The sequence below is a fragment of the Muntiacus reevesi genome, chromosome X, assembly GCF_963930625.1.
Source record: "Muntiacus reevesi chromosome X, mMunRee1.1, whole genome shotgun sequence".
NCBI classification, from domain to species: domain Eukaryota; kingdom Metazoa; phylum Chordata; class Mammalia; order Artiodactyla; family Cervidae; genus Muntiacus; species Muntiacus reevesi.
Window position 1 is genome coordinate 72,149,881 of NC_089271.1, and position 19,179 is coordinate 72,169,059.

Below are 19,179 nucleotides of genomic sequence, written 5' to 3' on the forward strand. Positions count from 1 at the left end.
TAGAATTTCTTTAAAATGTCATTTTCTTTCTATTTCTTTTGAAATGTATCAAGCCTATACACCTTTGTCACTTGGAGTAACAGAGAGGATACTTGTACATTTAACCACTGATATTAGAGCAAACAATTGGATTGGGAATCATGAAAATGTTTCTGCTTACCAGTTCTACTGTTTTAATTCAAAATTTCCAAGACTGAAATAGAATAGGTTCTGTTAGCTGTCTTTAGTAAAACTTCTCTGGCCTATCCAGCTTACTCAGTTTTGAAATTTCAATGCCAACAATGTTCTCAGGAAAGAACCAGTGCTTTTGTGCTGAGAATGATATAAGAAGCAAGATCTGTAGAGAGACTTGCACACAGTAGGGACTCAATTGTTTATTTTTGAATGAATACACACATGAACGCATAAATGACTAGGGAAATTTTAGATGAGACATCATGAGACCACTTCTGTCAAAGAAAGTACTTGTATTGATCATGTTTTTATGATTCATAAACAACCTGACCTATAGAGAAATGGACCAAGGAAGTGAGAAAATGGCTTTGAGTATCTCATACTTAAGGAAGAAGGTAAAATTAACTCCCTAAAGATCTGTAACGAGTCTATGACAGACATGATCTTTTATTCTAGAATTTACCTACTAAGAAACTCTTTTACTCATAAAGCAATCAATAGTCAAACCTTTAAAATTCAGAGTTTAGTCTTAAAGACTGAGAAATTTTATTGAGTTCATCAACAAGGCTAATGCTATTAAGAGAGAAAAGACTTGGAAATAATCTATGATTTTTACTTTTACATCTTATTTAGGTGTTAGATTTTTGCCTGTGCATGAATGCAAGAGTTTATGCATTGCTGTGACTTCTGCACAAAGGGACTAAAATAGCCTAAGAGGATGTGTTTTGACATTGTGAAATGCTTCACAGTGATATGAAGTGAAGAGAGAGTGTTAGTCACTTATTCATGTTCGATTTTTGTGACCACCCAGAGACTGGAGGAAGTAACCATTCCTTTCTTCCCTTGAATGGAAGTAGCCATTCAACCCAGGGGGATTTTTAGGGACCTTCCCAAGCCAAGGGTTGAAACTACATCTCTTATGTCTCCTGCTTTGGTAGGAAGGTTCTTTACCTTCTGAGCAACCAATATAGGCCTAAAATATTCAAAGTGTGGTTCATAGATTCTTGTGTGCTGTGCTGTGTTAAGTTGTTTTAGTTGTTCCCAACTCTGACTCTGGGCTTCCTTGATAGCTCAGTTGGTAAAGAATCCACCTGCAATGCAGAAGACCCCGGCTCAATTCCTGGGTTGGGAGATCCCCTGGAAAATTGATAGGCTACCCACTCCAGTTTTCTTGGCCTTCCCTTATTGCTCAGATGGTAAAGAACCCGCCTGCAATGCAGGAGACCTGAGTTCAATCCCTGGGTTGGGAAGATCCCCTGATGAAAGGAAAGGTTTCCCACTCCAGTATTCTGGCCTAGAGAATTCCACAGACTGTATAGCCCATGGGGTCACAAAGAGTCAGACATGACTGAGCGACTTTCACTTTCCCTTTTCTTTGTGACCCTATGGACTGTATGTGACCTTATGGACTGTAACCTGCCAGATTCCTCTGTCCATGGGCTTCTCCTGACAAAGTCAGCAAAGAACTCTATCTCCTCTAGATGTATCACTTTTTCTCTTTAAATCAAACAAATCTAAGTTGAATTGAGAAATGTAAGATGTCAATTAAATGTTTTCCCTTTGATTACATTTTAATAATGATTCTTTAGCCTTAAAGATACACGTGATTAGTCTAATAGGTTTGATTTTAAAGAATTATAAACCTGCATAGCAATCCAGAAAGTCAAAGCAATTAAAAATAATTATTTTGAAAAATCAAATTTTTTATTCTTTGTGACATTTCAGCAATAAATCTCTAAAAATACTAAAGCGCCAACCATGTAAGTCAAGATAAATGAAAGTTACAAAACTACAAATTCTTTTTGAGTGACGCTTTTTATGGAAAATATTTTTTCAGAAAATAAGTACTCATAAACTAATGAGTTCCTCTAGGGAAAAATAACCAAAAAATGTTTTGTATAATCAAGTAAATGTTCCTACTCAATGTATCCACCTCCAACAAATCTCAAGTTGCTCAAATTATACTAATTCCTCAAAGACCTGAATCACTTCTTCATGAAGACTGTATCACTCACAGAAATTTATTTGCAACTTTGTCTTAACTCTAGTCACATCTGTCTTGTGTCATGGCTACTCATTTATTAGATGTTTCTCCCTCATAAATATTAGCTAATATTCATTGAGCACATCCAGTATATCAGACATTATACTGACTGCTTTACATGCATACATTATGCTTATTGCTTTTCTTGTTTAATTCTCATGGCAATTGGATCAGTTAGGCATTTATTTTGCCCATTTTACAGATCAGACAACTCAAGTTTAGAAGGATTAAATAATTGGCCTAGGGTTATGCCCCCTGGCAACTATAAGAGCAGGGATTCACTTACACATCTGTCTGACTGCAGACTCCAATGTCTTAAAAAGTGAAAGTGTTAGTTGCTCAGTCATGTCTGACTCTGCGACCTCATGGACTGTAGCCTCAAAATGGATTAAAGATCTAAATGTAAGACCAGAAACTATAAAACACCCAGAGGAAAACATAGGCAAAACACTCTCTGACATAAATCACAGTAGGATCCTCTATGACCCACCTCCCAAAGTAATGGAAATAAAAGCAAAAATAAAGAAATGGACATAATTAAACTTAAAAGCACAGTGAATGAAACTGTAAACATGATGAAAAGACAGCCTTCAGAATGGGAGAAAATAATAGCAAATGAAGCAACTGGCAAGCAATTAATCTCAAAAATATACAAGTAGCTCATGCAGTTCAATACCAGAAAAATAAACAACCCAATAAAAAAATGGGCCAAAGAACTAAATAGGCATTTCTCCAAAGAAGACATACAAATGGCTAACAAACATGAAATGGTGTTTAACATCACTCATTATCAGAGAAATGAAAATCAAAAACACAATGAGGTATCATCTCATGCCGGTTAGAATGGCTGCTATCAAAGAGTTTACAAACAATAAATGCTGGAGAGGGTGTGGAGAATAGGGTACATTTTTACACTGTTGGTGGGAATGCAAACTTGTATAGCCACTATGGAGAACAGTGTGGAGATACCTTAAAAAACTTGGAACAGAACTGACATATGACCCAGCAATCCCACTGCTGGGCATACACACTGAGGAAACCAGGATTGAAAGAGACAAATGTATCCCAATGTTCATCACAGCACTGTTTACGATACTAAGACATGGAAGCAACCTAGATGTTCATCGGCAGGTGAATGGATAAGAAAGTTGTGGCACATACACACAATGGAATATTACTCAGCTATTAAAAACAACAACAATAACAACAGATTTGAATCAGTTCTAATGATGTGGATGACACTGGGGTCTATTATACAGAGTGAGGTATGTCAGAAAGAAAAACATCAATACAATATATTAGCACATATATATGGGATTTAGAAAGATGGTAATGATGACCCTAAATGTGAGACAGCAAAAGAGACACATATAAAGAACAGACTTTGGAACTCTGTGGGAGAAGGCAAGAGTGGGATGATTTGAGAGAATAGCATTGAAACGTGTATATTGCCATATGTGAAACAGATGACCAGTCCAAGTTTGATGCATGAAACAGGGTACTCAAATCCAGTGCAATGGGACAACCCATAGGAATGTGATGCGGAGGGAGGTGGGAGGGGTTTCAGGATGGGGAACACATGTACACCCAAGACTGATTCACGTCGTTGTATGGCAAAAGTCACTAAAATATTGTAAAATAATTAGCCTCCAATTAAAACAAATAAATTAACAATTTAAAAAATTGTTCTAAATTCCGTATACACATATATACGGAATTTAGATAGATGGTGGCGATAACCCTATATGCAAAACAGAAAAAGAGACACAGAAATACAGAACAGACTTTTGAACTCTGGGGGAGAACGTGAGGGTGGGATGTTTTGAAAGAACAGCATGTATATTATCTATGGTGAAACGGACCACCAGCCCAGGTGGGATACATGAGTCAGGTGCTCGGGCCTGGTGCACTGGGAGGACCCTGAGGAGTCGGGTGGGGAGGGAGGTGGGAGGGGGGATCGGGATGGGGAATACATGTAACTATATGGCTGATTCATGTCAATGTATGACAAAACCCACTGAAATGTTGTAAAGTGATTGGCCTCCAACTAATAAAATAATATTAAAAAAAAAAAAAAAAAAAAAAATTGTTCTATCCAATAAAATCAAAGGAAAAACTTATACCCTCAGCACTACAGGACCTCCAGTTCACAGGAAGTGTAAGTCAGTTTGCTACCACTTATTATTAATAGCTATGTTCTGGATTAAATAGATTTTATGTGATGGTCTGTGAATACAACTGTAATTCATAACATTGATGCTTTCAAATTCTAAATATAGACTTTCAAAATGCATTTCATTCATAAATGAATGTTTGTAGACAGTTTGTATCCTGCTCATATCTAATTCTTTGGAAATGCAAAGTACAACAGAGACCTGTGCATGGTTTTGTGTGACAGATAATCATTATTTACTATTTGTGCTTCTATTCTTTTAGTTTGTGTTTTATTTGTTTTTTGCTTTTTTTTTTTTTTTTTTTAAATTCTTGAGATCAAGTCCCAGAAACAGCAACTATTATTTGATAGATAAATTCTGGAGATTTTGGAATGAAGGGTTTCCAGAATATATTTTAATACATGAAATAGTTATTGTAGAATTAACACATTCATGTTTTTGTGTTTGAAAATATAGCTCACTATTCATTATAATTAAATTACTTTTAGTATGATGAGGGTCATTTGTTTTTTTAAACTGAGGTAAATTTGGAGGTCAGTAGGTAGCATAGGATAGTGATTAAGACCATAGGGTTTGAAATTAAACAGATCTGGGTGAAGTCTCAGCTCTACTATTAATACTTAATAGCTCCGTGAGTGTGTTTTATTAAAAATTAGATGTAAAGGGCTTAACACAGTACCTGGCCCATGACAAGAACTCAGTAAATGGTATATTATATGGTTGTATTCTATTTTCTCTTCATCCTTGAGAATATGTGAGCCTTATACTCTATTAACTGTAATGAGAAGAAATCTTACTCATTTCTGCCTACCGGATTTTCTCTTTATGCCAGGCACACATGGAACTAGTAACTTATAGTGCTGTTGCTAGCTGTGTATGAGTCACACTATGTAACTTTGAAAAGTGGTTTCATTTTTTCTTATAAATTATTCATATTCATTGCAAAATATTCACAAAATTGGCAGAATTAAAAAAAAACTAACCAAATATGTAAAGATAACCATAAGCAATATTTTGGTGGACATTTTCCAGGTTTTTTGTTTTTTTCTTCTTCTATGTATTATGGCATTTAAAAAGCATGGTAGGAAATCCACTATAAAGAAGGGAAAGGGTTAGTTTTAATTATGGAACAGGCTGGTTCTATTTCTTTCAGGGCAATGGGGCCACAACTGTATTCAGGTTGAGTACAACATAATGGTGGTCTTTCACCAGTATAGAGTGGCTTCTCTCTGCAAAGACATATAAAGATCATTTCTTTCTAAGCCATGACAGCTTTCTTTTCTCCATACACTGAAAAACACTGGACTTATTATAACCTGTTATACTAGGCAAATTTTATACTTCACTAGTATGTTTTCTTTTAATTTTACTTAAATTGAATTATTTATGAATTATCTAAGAATTACAACCCAATGCAACTGCTGACATTTGCGGGGGGCATGGTGAAGCAATGGGCTTAAACCCATTGTTATAATATTTTTTTCTCTTCTCAAGTTAAGACGTAACAGCAACCTGACTAAAATTAGATTTGAACAGGACAAAATAATATACATTTTACATTGATTCAAAGTCTAAATCCATTCAAAGATTAAAACTTCACTCGTATAAAGGCACAAAAATTCTCACTTTCGCATTCTTCTCAAGCTTAATGAAATTATTTACATGTAAATCATTAATTGCTACATTTATTGCTTTAATGTATCAGTATAGCAACGATACATTCAGAGATTTATCTGATTTTAGTTATCTACTGATAATACTTGATGCTTGTTTTGTCCACTTTTCAGAGTGAAATGCACTTCTTATTTATTCTTCTTCAAAATTAAAAAACAAAAGAAGTATAACATTAAAACAAACTTTACAGCTAGAAGGAAACTTAAAGATAATTTCATATAACCCCCTCATTTTTCAGCTGAGGAAACTGTTGTCCAGAAAGACCAAGAGATGTGTGTATGATTACATATTTGAATTTTTCACACAGGAGTATAAATAAGTTATCTCAACAAATCAGAGTCTCGTCTACTTTTAAAGAGTTCCTAGAGAAAATGATTCTACACAAAGTTCGGCCAATTTAAAAAAGTTAATTGTGGCAAAAATTACATAACATAAAATTTATCATCTTAACTATTTTAAGTGTACAGTTCAGCAATATTAAATATATTCGCATTCAGCCAGTTTTTCTTTTGCTTTCTTTCTTTCTTTCTTTTTATTTTTTGCTTCAACTTATTTTGTAATCACCTTGAGACCAAAAGCCATACTATTCTATTAAAAGTTTCAGTTGTCATTTTTGTGCTCTTGGAGTGACAACTCTAAGATGTGAAACAATAAATAGTGGATGAAGGCTGGTAATTTTGTAACTGTTACCTAAATATCAAACCATATCAAATAGCATATGAAATTAGTTAAAAGGCAAAAGAGAGATTGCTGTAGGAATAATAGCCGGATCGTTAAAGATCGTTATTTCTTTTGCTTTTTATATACTGGGATGAGACTAAAGAGAAACATAATTTTCACAAGCCATTTGAATTATTTTTTTGTGTGATAAAGTACAATTTTTGCATTTCGTCCTTTCAAAGGAAGATTTAACTTCTAAATATTTTATAAATTTTAACATTATTATGAAACCATCATGAAGATATTCCCCCAAACGTTTTATTATAGAAGCTTATGGAAACAAAGAATTCTTGGTTTTGATTGGTTCTTGATACATGGAGATGCTTTTAGATATAGTTGAATCAGTTAGTATCTCAAACATTTTTCATAAAGGCATACTATAATTTTCTCACTTAGCTTCATTACTGACTACTGCATTGGGGCTGGAGTGGAAACAGTCACATCGAGTGAGGGCTCTCTCAGGTTAAAATGAATTTCAGTCAAACTTTTTTCATTGTCCCTGAGATACACTTAAAAAAAAAAAAAAAAAAAAAAGACGAGTACTTATGAGCTCCTATATTCTCAGTGCTGGAGGGTAGAAAAGGTAGAAGAGGAGGTTGGCTTCATGACTTTATCAGCACTGAAGACCTAGAACCTGTAGCATTCCCTGCCAGCTTCCTTGTTTTGTTTTCCATAATAATTTCTTTTAATCTTTAATGCCATTAGATATTGCAGTTTCTTTTTTTAACCTTTGTATTGTGGTATAGCCAATTAGCAATGTTGTGATAGTTTTAGGTGAACAGTGAAGGGACCTAGCCATGCATCCACATGTATATATTCTCCCCCAAATTCCCCTCCCATCCAAGCTGCCACATAACACTGAGCAGAGTTCCATGTAGATATTGCATAGTTTCTGATTCATATTAACTACTTAAATAGTGAAGACAATTTTTAACCAGTTACTCATTAAATCTTTTGTTATCAAACTGAGGTTCAGCTGCTTGCATCTTGAAAGCCAGTACTGGGGACAAAAGTGTTGGATGGAAAAAGAAAGTTCACTTTATTCAGGAGGCTGGCAACCTGGGGAGAAGGCAGACTTTTCTCCCAGAACCAATTCCAAAGATTCTGTTCTAGTCATCAAAGTTTTTAAAGGGGAAGCTAATCACAGTTAATCATTTCAGGATGGGATGAGAACCTTCATCATCTTTCACTGTGTACAGACTTGCTGACTCTGTGTGATCTTTCTTTAGATGCTATCTCATTCATACAGTAACTGGGGAAAAGATCTACTAATCAGTTAATCATTCTTCATTTTATTTTTCCAGTCTAAGTAAAGAATCAACAAATAAATCAAGGCATTATGTGATCAAAAGATTTGAGAGATATGCTTGGGCCAGAGATTAATGAAGTAGGGGGGCACCTGGTATAAAAGCTAAGTTAAAATATAGCTGCTAAAGTGATGAAACAAAGGAACTCTTTCAAGGAGCTACTTCCTGCAAAAATCTGTTTTTTGCAAAGAGCTGCTTACAATTTGACAGTTAAATTAAGTGCCTAATAACCCAAGTTACAGTGCTAGGTGCTAAATACAAAATTTGTGTACAGAGATAGAACTCCCTTTTAATTATTAGGGCTTGCCAATACTTCAATACTGTATATTATAAGGGTGAAAGCAGATAAGTGATTGAAATTAATAGTTTAATAAGTGATCTATAAATAAAACTGTTCTTTCTTTAAAATCCTTGTCATAGTATTTTTTTGAAGAAAAACTATTGTTAGAAATTTATAAATAAGTGACTGTACTTCAAAAAATACTATTCCTCTCTCTTTTTAAAATATTTTGCTGAAAGAAAATTTTGGAGTTTTAAAATGAAAATAGAAAGAAGTAAAGAGTAAAAAAGGCTGACCAAAAGTCTGTTGGGTGACAGCTGATAGTGAAGGGAAAATAAATCAAAGAAATAGGGATAGGGAACCTTATAAAGTAGATGCAAATTATTGCCAAATTAGCTTTTGAGGAGTAACAAACTACAAGAACACAAATGTAGTTTATGTAGGCAGGCTTCATTTGTTTTGCGTGGAGAACTACAGGAACCGTATCTGATTATTACCGGTAAAGATTTGGCATGGTTCTTTTCTTTTCTTTTCTTTTTATTTTTTCCCAATTATTTTTATTAGTTGGAGGCTAATTACTTTACAATATTGTAGTGGTTTTTGCCATACATTGACATGAATCAGCCATGGATTTACATGGTTCTTTTCTGATACAAGTTTTAGATTGTAGATTCTAGTCCTAGCCATTACATAGAGAGGTGAATAGTTATAACAATTTTATAGCAATTTACTATTGCCCCATATATAGTTTGTTATGTAAAGGGAAATCATAAGGTATGCAGAGTGTAAGAAGTAAAACATACCTGAAATTGTTTGAGTCTAGTGAAGGCATATCTCATTTTATTGTGCTTCACTGTATTGCAGTTTGCAGTTATTGCATATTTTACAAATTGAAGGTTTGTGACAATCCTGCATTGGGCAAGTCTATCGGCACCATTGATCTAATAACATTTGCTCACTTCATGTTTCTGTGTCACATTTTGGTAATTCTTGCAATATTTTGAACTCTCCACTAACAGAAAGATTACAACTCACTGAAGGCTCAGTTGACGGCTAGTAGTTTTAGCAATAACAGCTTTTAAAATTAAGACATGTACAACTGATTTTCAGAAATAATACTGTTGCATATGTACATATGCATATTATAGTACAAAGTAAATATAACTTTTTTTGTGCAGTGGCAAACTACAGTCTGTTGGGTTGCAAAGAGTCAGACATGACTGAGCAACTAACACTTGACTATATGGACATTTGTAGGCAAAGTGATGTCTCTGTTTTTTAACACACTGTCGGTGTGCATAGCTTTTTCCCCAAGCAATAAGTGACTTTTAATTTCATGGCTTCAGTCACTGTCCACAGTGATTTTGGAGCCCAAGAAAATAAAGTATGCCACTGTTTCCATTGTTTCCTCGTCTATTTGTTATGAAGTGATGGGACTGGATGCCATGATCTTTGGTTTTTGAATGTTGAATTTTAAGCCAACTTTTTCAGTCTTTACTATTCTTCAACAGGCTTTTTAATTCCCCTCCATTTTCTGCCATTAGGAAGGTGTCATCTGCATATCTGAGGTTATTTATATTTCTCCTGTAAATCTTGATTCCAACTTGTGCTTCATCCACCTCGGCATTTCTCATGATGTACTCTGCGTATAAGTTAAACAAGCAGGGTGATGATATACAGTCTTGATGTACTCTTCACAATTTAGAACCAGTCTGACATTTGATGTCTTATTCTCACTTTTGCTTCTTGACCTGCATACAGGTTTTGAAGGAGGCAGGTAAGGTGGTCTTGTATTCCCATCTCTTTAAGAATTTCCCACAGTTTGTTGTGATTCACCTAGTCAAAGGCTTTAGTGTACTCAATGAAGCAGAAGTAGATTTTTTTTCTGGAATTATCTTGCTTTATCTATGATCCAATGAATGTTGGCAATTTGATCTCTGGTTCTTCTGTCTTTTCTAAATCCAGCTTGTATATCTGTACATTCTTGGTCCATGTGCTATTGAAGCTTAGCTTGAAGTATTTTGAGCATGGCCTTGCTAGCATATGAAATGAGAGAAATTGTGCAGTAATTTGAATATTCTTTGACATTGATCTTCTATGGGATTGACCATTCCCAATCCTGTGGCCTCTGCTGAGTTTCCCAAATTTTCTGGCATATTGAGTGAAACACTTTCACAGCATCATCTTTTAGGATTTGAAATAGCCCAGCTGAAATTTCATCATTTTCACTAGTTTTGCTCATAGTGATGCTTCCTAAGGCCCACTTGACTTTATACTCCAAGATGTCTGGCACTAGGTGAGTGACCACACCATTGTGGGTTTTCTGAGTCATTAAGATATTTTTTGAGAATTTTTCCTTGTATTCTTGCCCACTCTTCTTAATATCTTCTGCTTCTGTTATGTCTTTACTGTTTCTGTCCTTTATTGTGCCCATTTTTGCATGAAATGTTCCCTTGGTACCTCCAATTTTCTTGAAGAGATCTCTACTTTTCTTCCCTCTATTTATTTGCATTGCTCACTTAAAAAGGCTTTCTTGTCTCTCTTTGCTTTCCTTTGGAAGTCTGCATTCAGATGGGTATATCTTTCCTTTTCTCCTTTGCCTTTCACTTCTCTTCTTTACTCAGCTTTTTGTAAGGCCTCTTCAGACAACCATTTTGCCTTTTTGCATTTATTTTTTTGGGGTATGGTCTTGATCACCACATCCTGTACAATGTCATGGACCTCTGTCCATAGTTCTTCAGGCATTCTGTCTGTCAGATCTAATTCCTTGAATCTGTTTGTCACTTCCACTGTATAACCAGAAGGAATTTTATTTAGTTCATACCTCAATGGCCTAGTCATTTCCTGTACTTTCTTCAATTTTAGTCTGAATTTTGCAATAAAGAGTTCATGCTCTGAGCCGTAGTGAGCTCCCTGTCTTTTTTGGCTGACAGTTTAGAGCTTCTCCATTTTCAGCTGCAAAGAATATAAACAATCTGATTTCAGTATTGACTTTCTGCTGATGTCCATGTGTAGAGTCTTCTCTTGTGTTGTTGGAAGAGAGTGTTTGCTATGACCAGTTCACTTTCTTGTCAAAACTCTGTTAGCCTTTGCCCCGCTTTATTTTGTACTCCAAGGTCAAACTTGCCTGCTACTCCAAGTACCTCTTGACATCCTACTGCTACCTTCCAGTCCCCTATGAAGAAAAGGACATTTTTGTTGTTGTTGTTAGTTCTAGAAAGTCTCCTAGATTTTCATAGAGCCATTCAACTTCAGCTTCTTTGGCATTAGTGGTTGGAGCATAGACTTGGATTACTGTGATACTGAATGGTTTGCCTTTGAAACGAACGGATATCATTCTGTCATTTTTGAGATTGGACCCAAGTACTGCATTTCTGACTCTTTTGTTGACTATGAGAGATACTCCATTTCTTCTAAGGGATTCCTGCCCACAGTAATAGGTATAATGTCATCAGATAAATTCACCCATTCTGGTTCATTTTAATTCACTGAATCCTAAAATGTTGATGTTCACTTTTGCCATCTCCTGTTTGACCACTTCCAATTTACTGTACTTCATGCACCTAAGATCCCAGGTTCCTACGCAATATTGCTCTTTACAGAATTGAACTTTATTTCTATCATCAGTCACATCCACAACTGGGTGTGGTTTTTGCTTTCCTCCATCCCTTCATTCTTTCTGGAGTCATTTTTCCACTCTGCTCCGGTAGCATAGTGAGCACCTACCGACCTAGGGAGTTCATCTCTCAGTGTCATATCTTTTTGCCTTTTCATCCTGTTCATGGGGTCCTCAAGGCAAGAATACTGAAGTGGTTTGCCATTCCCTTCTCCAGGCCATGTTTTGTAAGAACTCTCCACCATGACCTGCCTATCTTGGGTGGCCCTACATGGCATGGCTCATAGTTTCACTGAGTTAGACAAAGCTATAATCAAAGCAATCAGTTTAGTTAGTTTTCTTTGATTGTTTCCATTTTGTCTGTCTTCTGATGGATAAGGATTAAAGACTTGTGGAAGCTTCCTGATGGCAGGGACTAGCTGTGGGGGAATCTGTGTCTGGCTCTGATGGTCAGGGCCATGATTAGTAAATCTTTAATCCAATTTTCTGTTGATGGGTGGGGCTGTGTTCCCTTCCTGTAGTTTGGTCTGAGGCCAAACTATGGTAGGGACAATGGCAGTAATGGTGACATCATTCAAAAGGTATTATGCCAGGACTGTTGTATTCAGTGCCCCTGACCCCATGGCAGGCCTCTGTCGACCCATGCCACTTCTGGAGATTCCTGGACACTCATAAGCAAGCCAAGCTCAGTCTCTTGTGGGGTCACTGCTCCTTTCTCCTGGGTCCTGGTGTGCACAAGGTTTTGTTTGTGCCTTCAAAGGGTCTATTTCCCCAGTCCTCTGGAAGTTTTATAATCAAATCCCACTGGCCTTCAAAGTCAAATTCCCTGGAGCTTCTCAGTCCCTTTGCCAGATCCTCAGGTTGTGAAATCTGTTGTGGGCCCTAGAAATTTCACAGCAGAACTTAACTGGTATGATTGTTTTCCAGTGTGTGGGTTTTCTGCTTGGGAGCTCTATGGCGGGGCTCACACACCATGCCTTTCAGGTCTGCTGTAGCCAGTGTCCCTGTCCCTGTGGCAGGCTACTCATGACCCATGCCTCTGCAAGAGACACTTAAACACTCAAGGGCATGTCTGGATCAGTCTCTTGTGGGGTCCCTGCATCCTGGTGTCCATAAGGTTTTATTTGAGCCTTCTGAGCATCTCTGGTGGGTATGGAGTTTGATTCTAAATGCTATGTCACCCCTCTTACCATCTTGTTGGGGCTTCTTTGCCCTTGGACGTGGAGTATCTTTTTTTTTTTTTTTTTTTGTGGAACCCAACATTTTGTAAATGGTTATTCAGCAGTGAGTTGCAATTTTGGAGTCCTCAATGGAGAAGATTAGCACACATCTTTCTACTCTGTTATTTTGTTTAGCATATTAGAAAGCAAAGATATTGCTTTGCTGACAAAGGTCCATATAGTCAAACTTATGATTTGTCCAGTAGTCAAGTACGAATGTGAGAGTTGGACCATAAAGAAGGTTGAGCACCGAAGAATTGATGCTTTTGAACTGTGGTGTTGGAGAAGACTCTTGAGAGTCCCTTGGACAGCAAGGGGATCAAACCAATCAATCCTAAAGAAAATAAACCCTAAGTATTTATTGGAGGTACTGATGCTGAATCTGAAGCTCCATGACTTTAGCCACCTGATGCAAAGAACTGACTCTTTGGAAAAGACCCTGATGCTGGGAAAGATTAAAGGAAGGAGGATACAGGATGACAGAGGCCGAGAGGGTTGGATGGCATCACTGACTCAATGGGCATGAGCTTGAGCAAACTCCAGGAGATGATGAAGGACAGGGAAGGCTGCTGTGCTGTGGCCCATGGGGTCGCAAAGTCGGACATGACTGAGTGATTGAACAACATGTTAGAAAACAGACTAGAAAGAAAAATACAATTTATCTTTGAAAATAGCTTATATGCAAATTGTATTTCTAACTTAATATATGTACTGTCAGAGTGACATTTTGTTTAAGATCATAAAGTGATTTAGAATAACGACTTGTTTGGGGGGGGATCACACAATTCACCATACCTTTCAGCAAATATTAAGCATTTTATCAACTGTGAATTGCTTTAGATGTGGTCATAGTGCATGTAAGTTGGCAATAATATATTCTGGGTAATATTTTAATTAGTTACCAACCCTAAGATACTCAAAGATGCAAATGAAGAACTCTCTTGTACTGAAAGACACCAGACAGCATGTAGTATTTCAGAAATTTCAGCTCATCCTCTATGTAAATCTTACTCTTTGAGGTTTTCATTATTCCATTTCTCTCAAAGAATCACAAATTGACCCACAAGAATGGATATTTGTCGCTACTGAGCTGCTTCCTTTTCTTTTTTCTTTTTTTTTTTTTTAACAGAATAGGTTGTGAGAATAAAACCTGCATGTAACAAGTTGGAAAACAAGGAATTTATGATACTTATCAAGTAACCAAATGCTATTTTTAGAAAAAAAAATTATTAAACATAGTGAAAGTATTAAGGGAATACATTCTCTTGAGATTAATTAGCACTTGACAGTTCACTTAAAGCTTTTGATTCCCAATTATTTTAGATATTTCAAATATTATCCAGGAATTGCTTTAAAATATAAAAAAATAATTTTTCACTAGCCAAATAAAACTGGTCACTCATGAGACACCTACACATATAGGAACTCAGTTTTTGCCTTCAAAATTTGCACAAAGAAATATAACTGAAAGCAAAATTCTACAAAAGATTGACAGCATATAGTTGTCTATTACATTTTAAAAGGCTGGTAATTTACTAGTTAACCAAGCCTATCTACCTAAAGTAGTTGAGAGTAAAATGAAAATAGAGCAATTAAAAATATATACAATGTTTTTTTCCCCTTCTCTGCTCCCCAGTTGTTAAGAAAATATCTAAATATCTGACCCTTAAATGAATAAGAGTGAGAAGGCAGTCTTGCAGGCAATAAATCATTTTGGAGGATTGAAAGGTGCAATGAAATACTCTAGAGTAAGTCTTGGAAAAGATTATTCAACAGGAATATAACAACATAATCTTAAAAGCATAGTGAATAGAATAAAACAGTAAAACACTCCCTGACTACCAAAAATTGCTTTATTTATAACAGTAGAGCTTTAGAGGCTACAAGTAGGTATTATTTCTCATATTAGCCCTTGCCTCTTAACGTATTTACTGCCAAATAATTATTAGAACCTGTCAGTGAAACCTTATTTAAAGAGGACTGATTAGGCAATCGGCTTCCCTGGTGGCTCAGACTGTTAAGAATTTGCCAGCAATGAGGGAGGCCTGGGTCTGAGCCCTGGGTCAGGAAGATCCCCTGGAGAAGGGAATGGTTACCCACTCCAGTATTCCTGCCTGGAGAATCCCACAGACAGAGGAATCTTGCAGGCTAGGGTCCACGGCGTTGCAAAGAGTTGGACAAAACTGAGTGATTAAACACTGAATGACTGACTGATTAGACAATGCTAAAGATGATAAAGCAGACACATTATTCTCAGCACACAAAAGGACACAGAAGCTGTCATTTATTTTGAAAATTAAGCATTTGATTGTCTTATAAATGTTATTGTATAAATTCTTGGGAAATGGCATGTTTTTTATGTTCTGGAATTAAGTAAAGCATGTAGAGTAACAAAGATCCTAATTTAGTCTTCAACATTTGTGTGATCACTTTCCCTTAAAGTTAAATGCAAATATTTACTCTTACACATTTTTTCCTCTTCTTTAGAGTTATTGCCTGTGCTATGAGCATGAAACGTTATGTGGAAGCTAACATTTCTCAGAAATCCCATACAACTATCAAGTACTTCATGAAGATGTGGAGCAGTGTTAGTGATACTCTTATCTTCATCTTCCTTGGTGTTTCTACCATTGGAAATAACCACGAATGGAATTGGCCTTACATTTGTTTCACTGTCATTTTCTGTCTTACTTGGAGAGCATTAGGTATGGTGAATATTGATTTTTTATATAAAATGTGTCAGCTTGTTTTGAGATTACATTAGAAACAAGAAATTTAAAATTCCAATATGCTTTATTTGCTTTACTTCTCATAAGTAGACTGTTTTCTATTCCTCACTTATGCAGGGATTCCATAATAGCAAGGTTAATAAGCTGGCTCTAAAATCAGATTGAGTTCAAATTCTAGCTTCACTACATAGCCTTTTGACTTTGAAAAAATCATATAATCATGCTAGGAGTAACAGTCCTTAACTGTAAAATGAGAATGGTTAACACTATAAACTTTTGCCAACTATTGTGAGAATTAAATGATATAATGTAATCAAAGAGTTTAGCATACAACCTGGTACATTCATAAATTCTCACTAAACATTAGCCTTTAGTACTATTATTATTGGGCTTCCCAGGTGGCACCAGTGGTAAAGGATCTGCCTTCAATGCAGGAGATGCAAAAGACCTGGGTTTGATCCTTAGGTAGGGAAGATCCCTGGAGTAGGAAATGGCAACCCACTCCAGTGTTCCTGTATGGAAAATTCCATGGATGGAGGAGCCTGGCTGCCTGTAGTCCATGGGGTCACAAGGAATTGGAAGTATCCACACAGGCATAAAAACCCTCTTCTAATCCAGTGTTTACATTAAAAAAAATATATACTCTACTGGTACTGAAGTGAAATACACATGTAACCGTATTTTTCATCCTGAAAACATCACAGCTTCATTGTTACTTAAACTAAGCTGTCTCTTTAATCTTACACGTTGTAGTGTACATAAGAATGCAGTTTATAGTTTATCATATTTTTTGACATTTCTATCTCTATTTTCCACCTCCTCAACACATGAACAGAATCATTGTAGACCTTTCTTTGGAGACTATGAAAATCACCCTAGCAACACTTAGGGACACATTAGGGAATTTGTTTATAATTTTAAGAATGAATAATAAAACTGACTAGGGTATGCTTTATTATCTGCTGAAATATATTTAGGTTGGCATGAACAGTGAAACTATAAGCTAAATGTCATGCAAGTTCACAGAAGGCAATTTCTAATTTATTCTGATCCCACTGGAAAATCTCACTAGAGTTATAAAATATGTTTAATCTAAGTGTTTTTTTAAATAAAATTGAACAAAACATCTACTTTGTGCTCATGTGCTATAAAAAATAGCTGATGGAAACAAAAATTCCAAGAATAACTGAAAATATTTTCCTATAAACTGTTAAGACCTACAGTCTCCCAAAGCAATATAAATAAAAGCAGAAATAAATGAATGGGACTGAATCAAATTTAGAGGCTTTTGCACAGCAAAAGAAACCATGAATAAAAAGACAATCTATGGAATAGGAAAAAATGTTTGCAAACAGTGTGACTGACAAGGGACTAATTTCCAAAATATGCAAATGGTTTATATAACTGAATGACAAAAAACAACTCAATCAAAAAATGGGGAGAAAACCTAAATAGACATTTCTCCAAAGAAGACATACAGATGGACAATAGGCACATGAAAAGATGCTCAACATTGCTAATTATTTTTGTTCAGTCGCTGAGTCGTGTCCAACTCTTTGCCACCCCATGGACTGCAGCACACCAGGTTCCTCTGTTCTCCACCATCTCCCCAAGTTTGCTCAAATTCATGTCCATTGAGTCAGTGGATGCTAATTATTAGAGAAATGCAAATTAAAACTACAATGAGATAGCATTTCACGTTGGTCAAAATGACCATCATTAAAAATCTACAGATAACAAACACTGGAGAGGGGATTGAGAAAAGGGAGCTCTCAATCACTGTTGGTGGGAATGTAAATTGGTACAGTTACAATGGAGAATTATACGGAGTTTCCTCAGAAATCTAAAAACAGAGCTATCATATGATCCAGCAATTCCACTCCTAGGCATATATCTGGAGAAAACCATAATTCAAAAAGGTACATGCACCCCAATGTTCATTGCAACACTATTTATAATAGCCAAGACATAGTAGCAACATAAATATCTCTTGACAGATGGATGGATAAAGAAGATTTGGTACATGTATAAAATGGAATACTGCTCAGCCATTAAAAAAATGAATGCTATTTGCAGTAACATGGATGAACTTAGAGGTTATCATATTGTTTAGTATGTTTATATCATACTAGATTTGTATCATATGATATCACTTATATGTAGAATTTAAAATGTGATACAAATGAACTGATTTATGAAACAGACTCACAGGCATAAAAAAAGATCTATGGTTACCAAAGGGGAAAAGGGAGGGAAGAATAATAAATCATGAGTTTGGGATTAACAGATACAAACTACTAAATATAAAATAGATAAACAACAGCATCCTACTGTATAGTACAGATAATTATATTCAATATCCTATAATAAACCACAATGGAAAAGGATATGAAAAAGAATATATATATGTATATGTGAATCACTTTACTGTCTACTAGAAAATAACACAACACTATAAATCAACTATATTTCAAATGAAAAAAAGAGTAGTAAAATTTTAAGGCCTAATAAGAGCAAACATTAAAGATGAATACCAGGATTTCTATAGATTTGTATATGTGGCTTTTTAAATTAATTTTTTATTGAAGGATAATTGCTTTAAAGAATTTTGCTGTTTTCTGTAATACCTCAACATGAATCAACAGTAGGTATACATATATCCCCTCCCTTTTGAAACTTCGTGTGAAAATTCATGAGATGAAACAAATCCTCTGTGCAATAACACTTTATTTAGAAATTATAATGTGTAGATAATTGCTACATCTGGTATGAGAAGAGAAAAGGAAAAGATCTTTATCATAAATCAATGAAGTATCTGCACTTTTTTAAGCTTGACATCACGATTTAGGTTAATTTTGTGCCTAAATAGACAGGGGAAAGATGAACTGAATTCAGGCCATAGGAGGCCATTCTTTTTTCCCCCTTTGGATTTTAGCTATATTAAATGATGTGTATTTTTTGTAGTTCTGTTAAATTAGAAGATTTTCATTAGAATATTCTCATTCCTTTGGTTTGGGAATGCACATAGGATGAATAATAAAATTATAAAGTTAGCATTCTGACAATGTCAATATGACTGAAGCAATTCACTTCAGTTGTCCAAAATGCAATTTGACTCAAAATATGCTGGATGAATTTCTATTTAATCAAAATGATAACTTGGCCTCAAATATAATGTCACTAGCCTTGAGTTCTGGTAATTATGCAGAGTAAGAGTGATTAGAAATTTTATTACATATAT

The 19,179-nt window shown here is 35.5% G+C and overlaps 1 protein-coding gene across 1 annotated transcript in view; it reads left to right on the forward strand.

Moving 5' to 3' along the window:
- Positions 1-19,179, forward strand: part of LOC136154535 (sodium/hydrogen exchanger 2-like) — a 50,743-nt gene that overhangs the window by 9,238 nt on the left and 22,326 nt on the right. Inside the window, exon 4 of the mRNA XM_065916786.1 lies at positions 15,697-15,914. Within this exon, the coding sequence (XP_065772858.1) occupies positions 15,697-15,914 (218 nt within the window). The remainder of the gene's footprint in view (positions 1-15,696; positions 15,915-19,179) is intronic.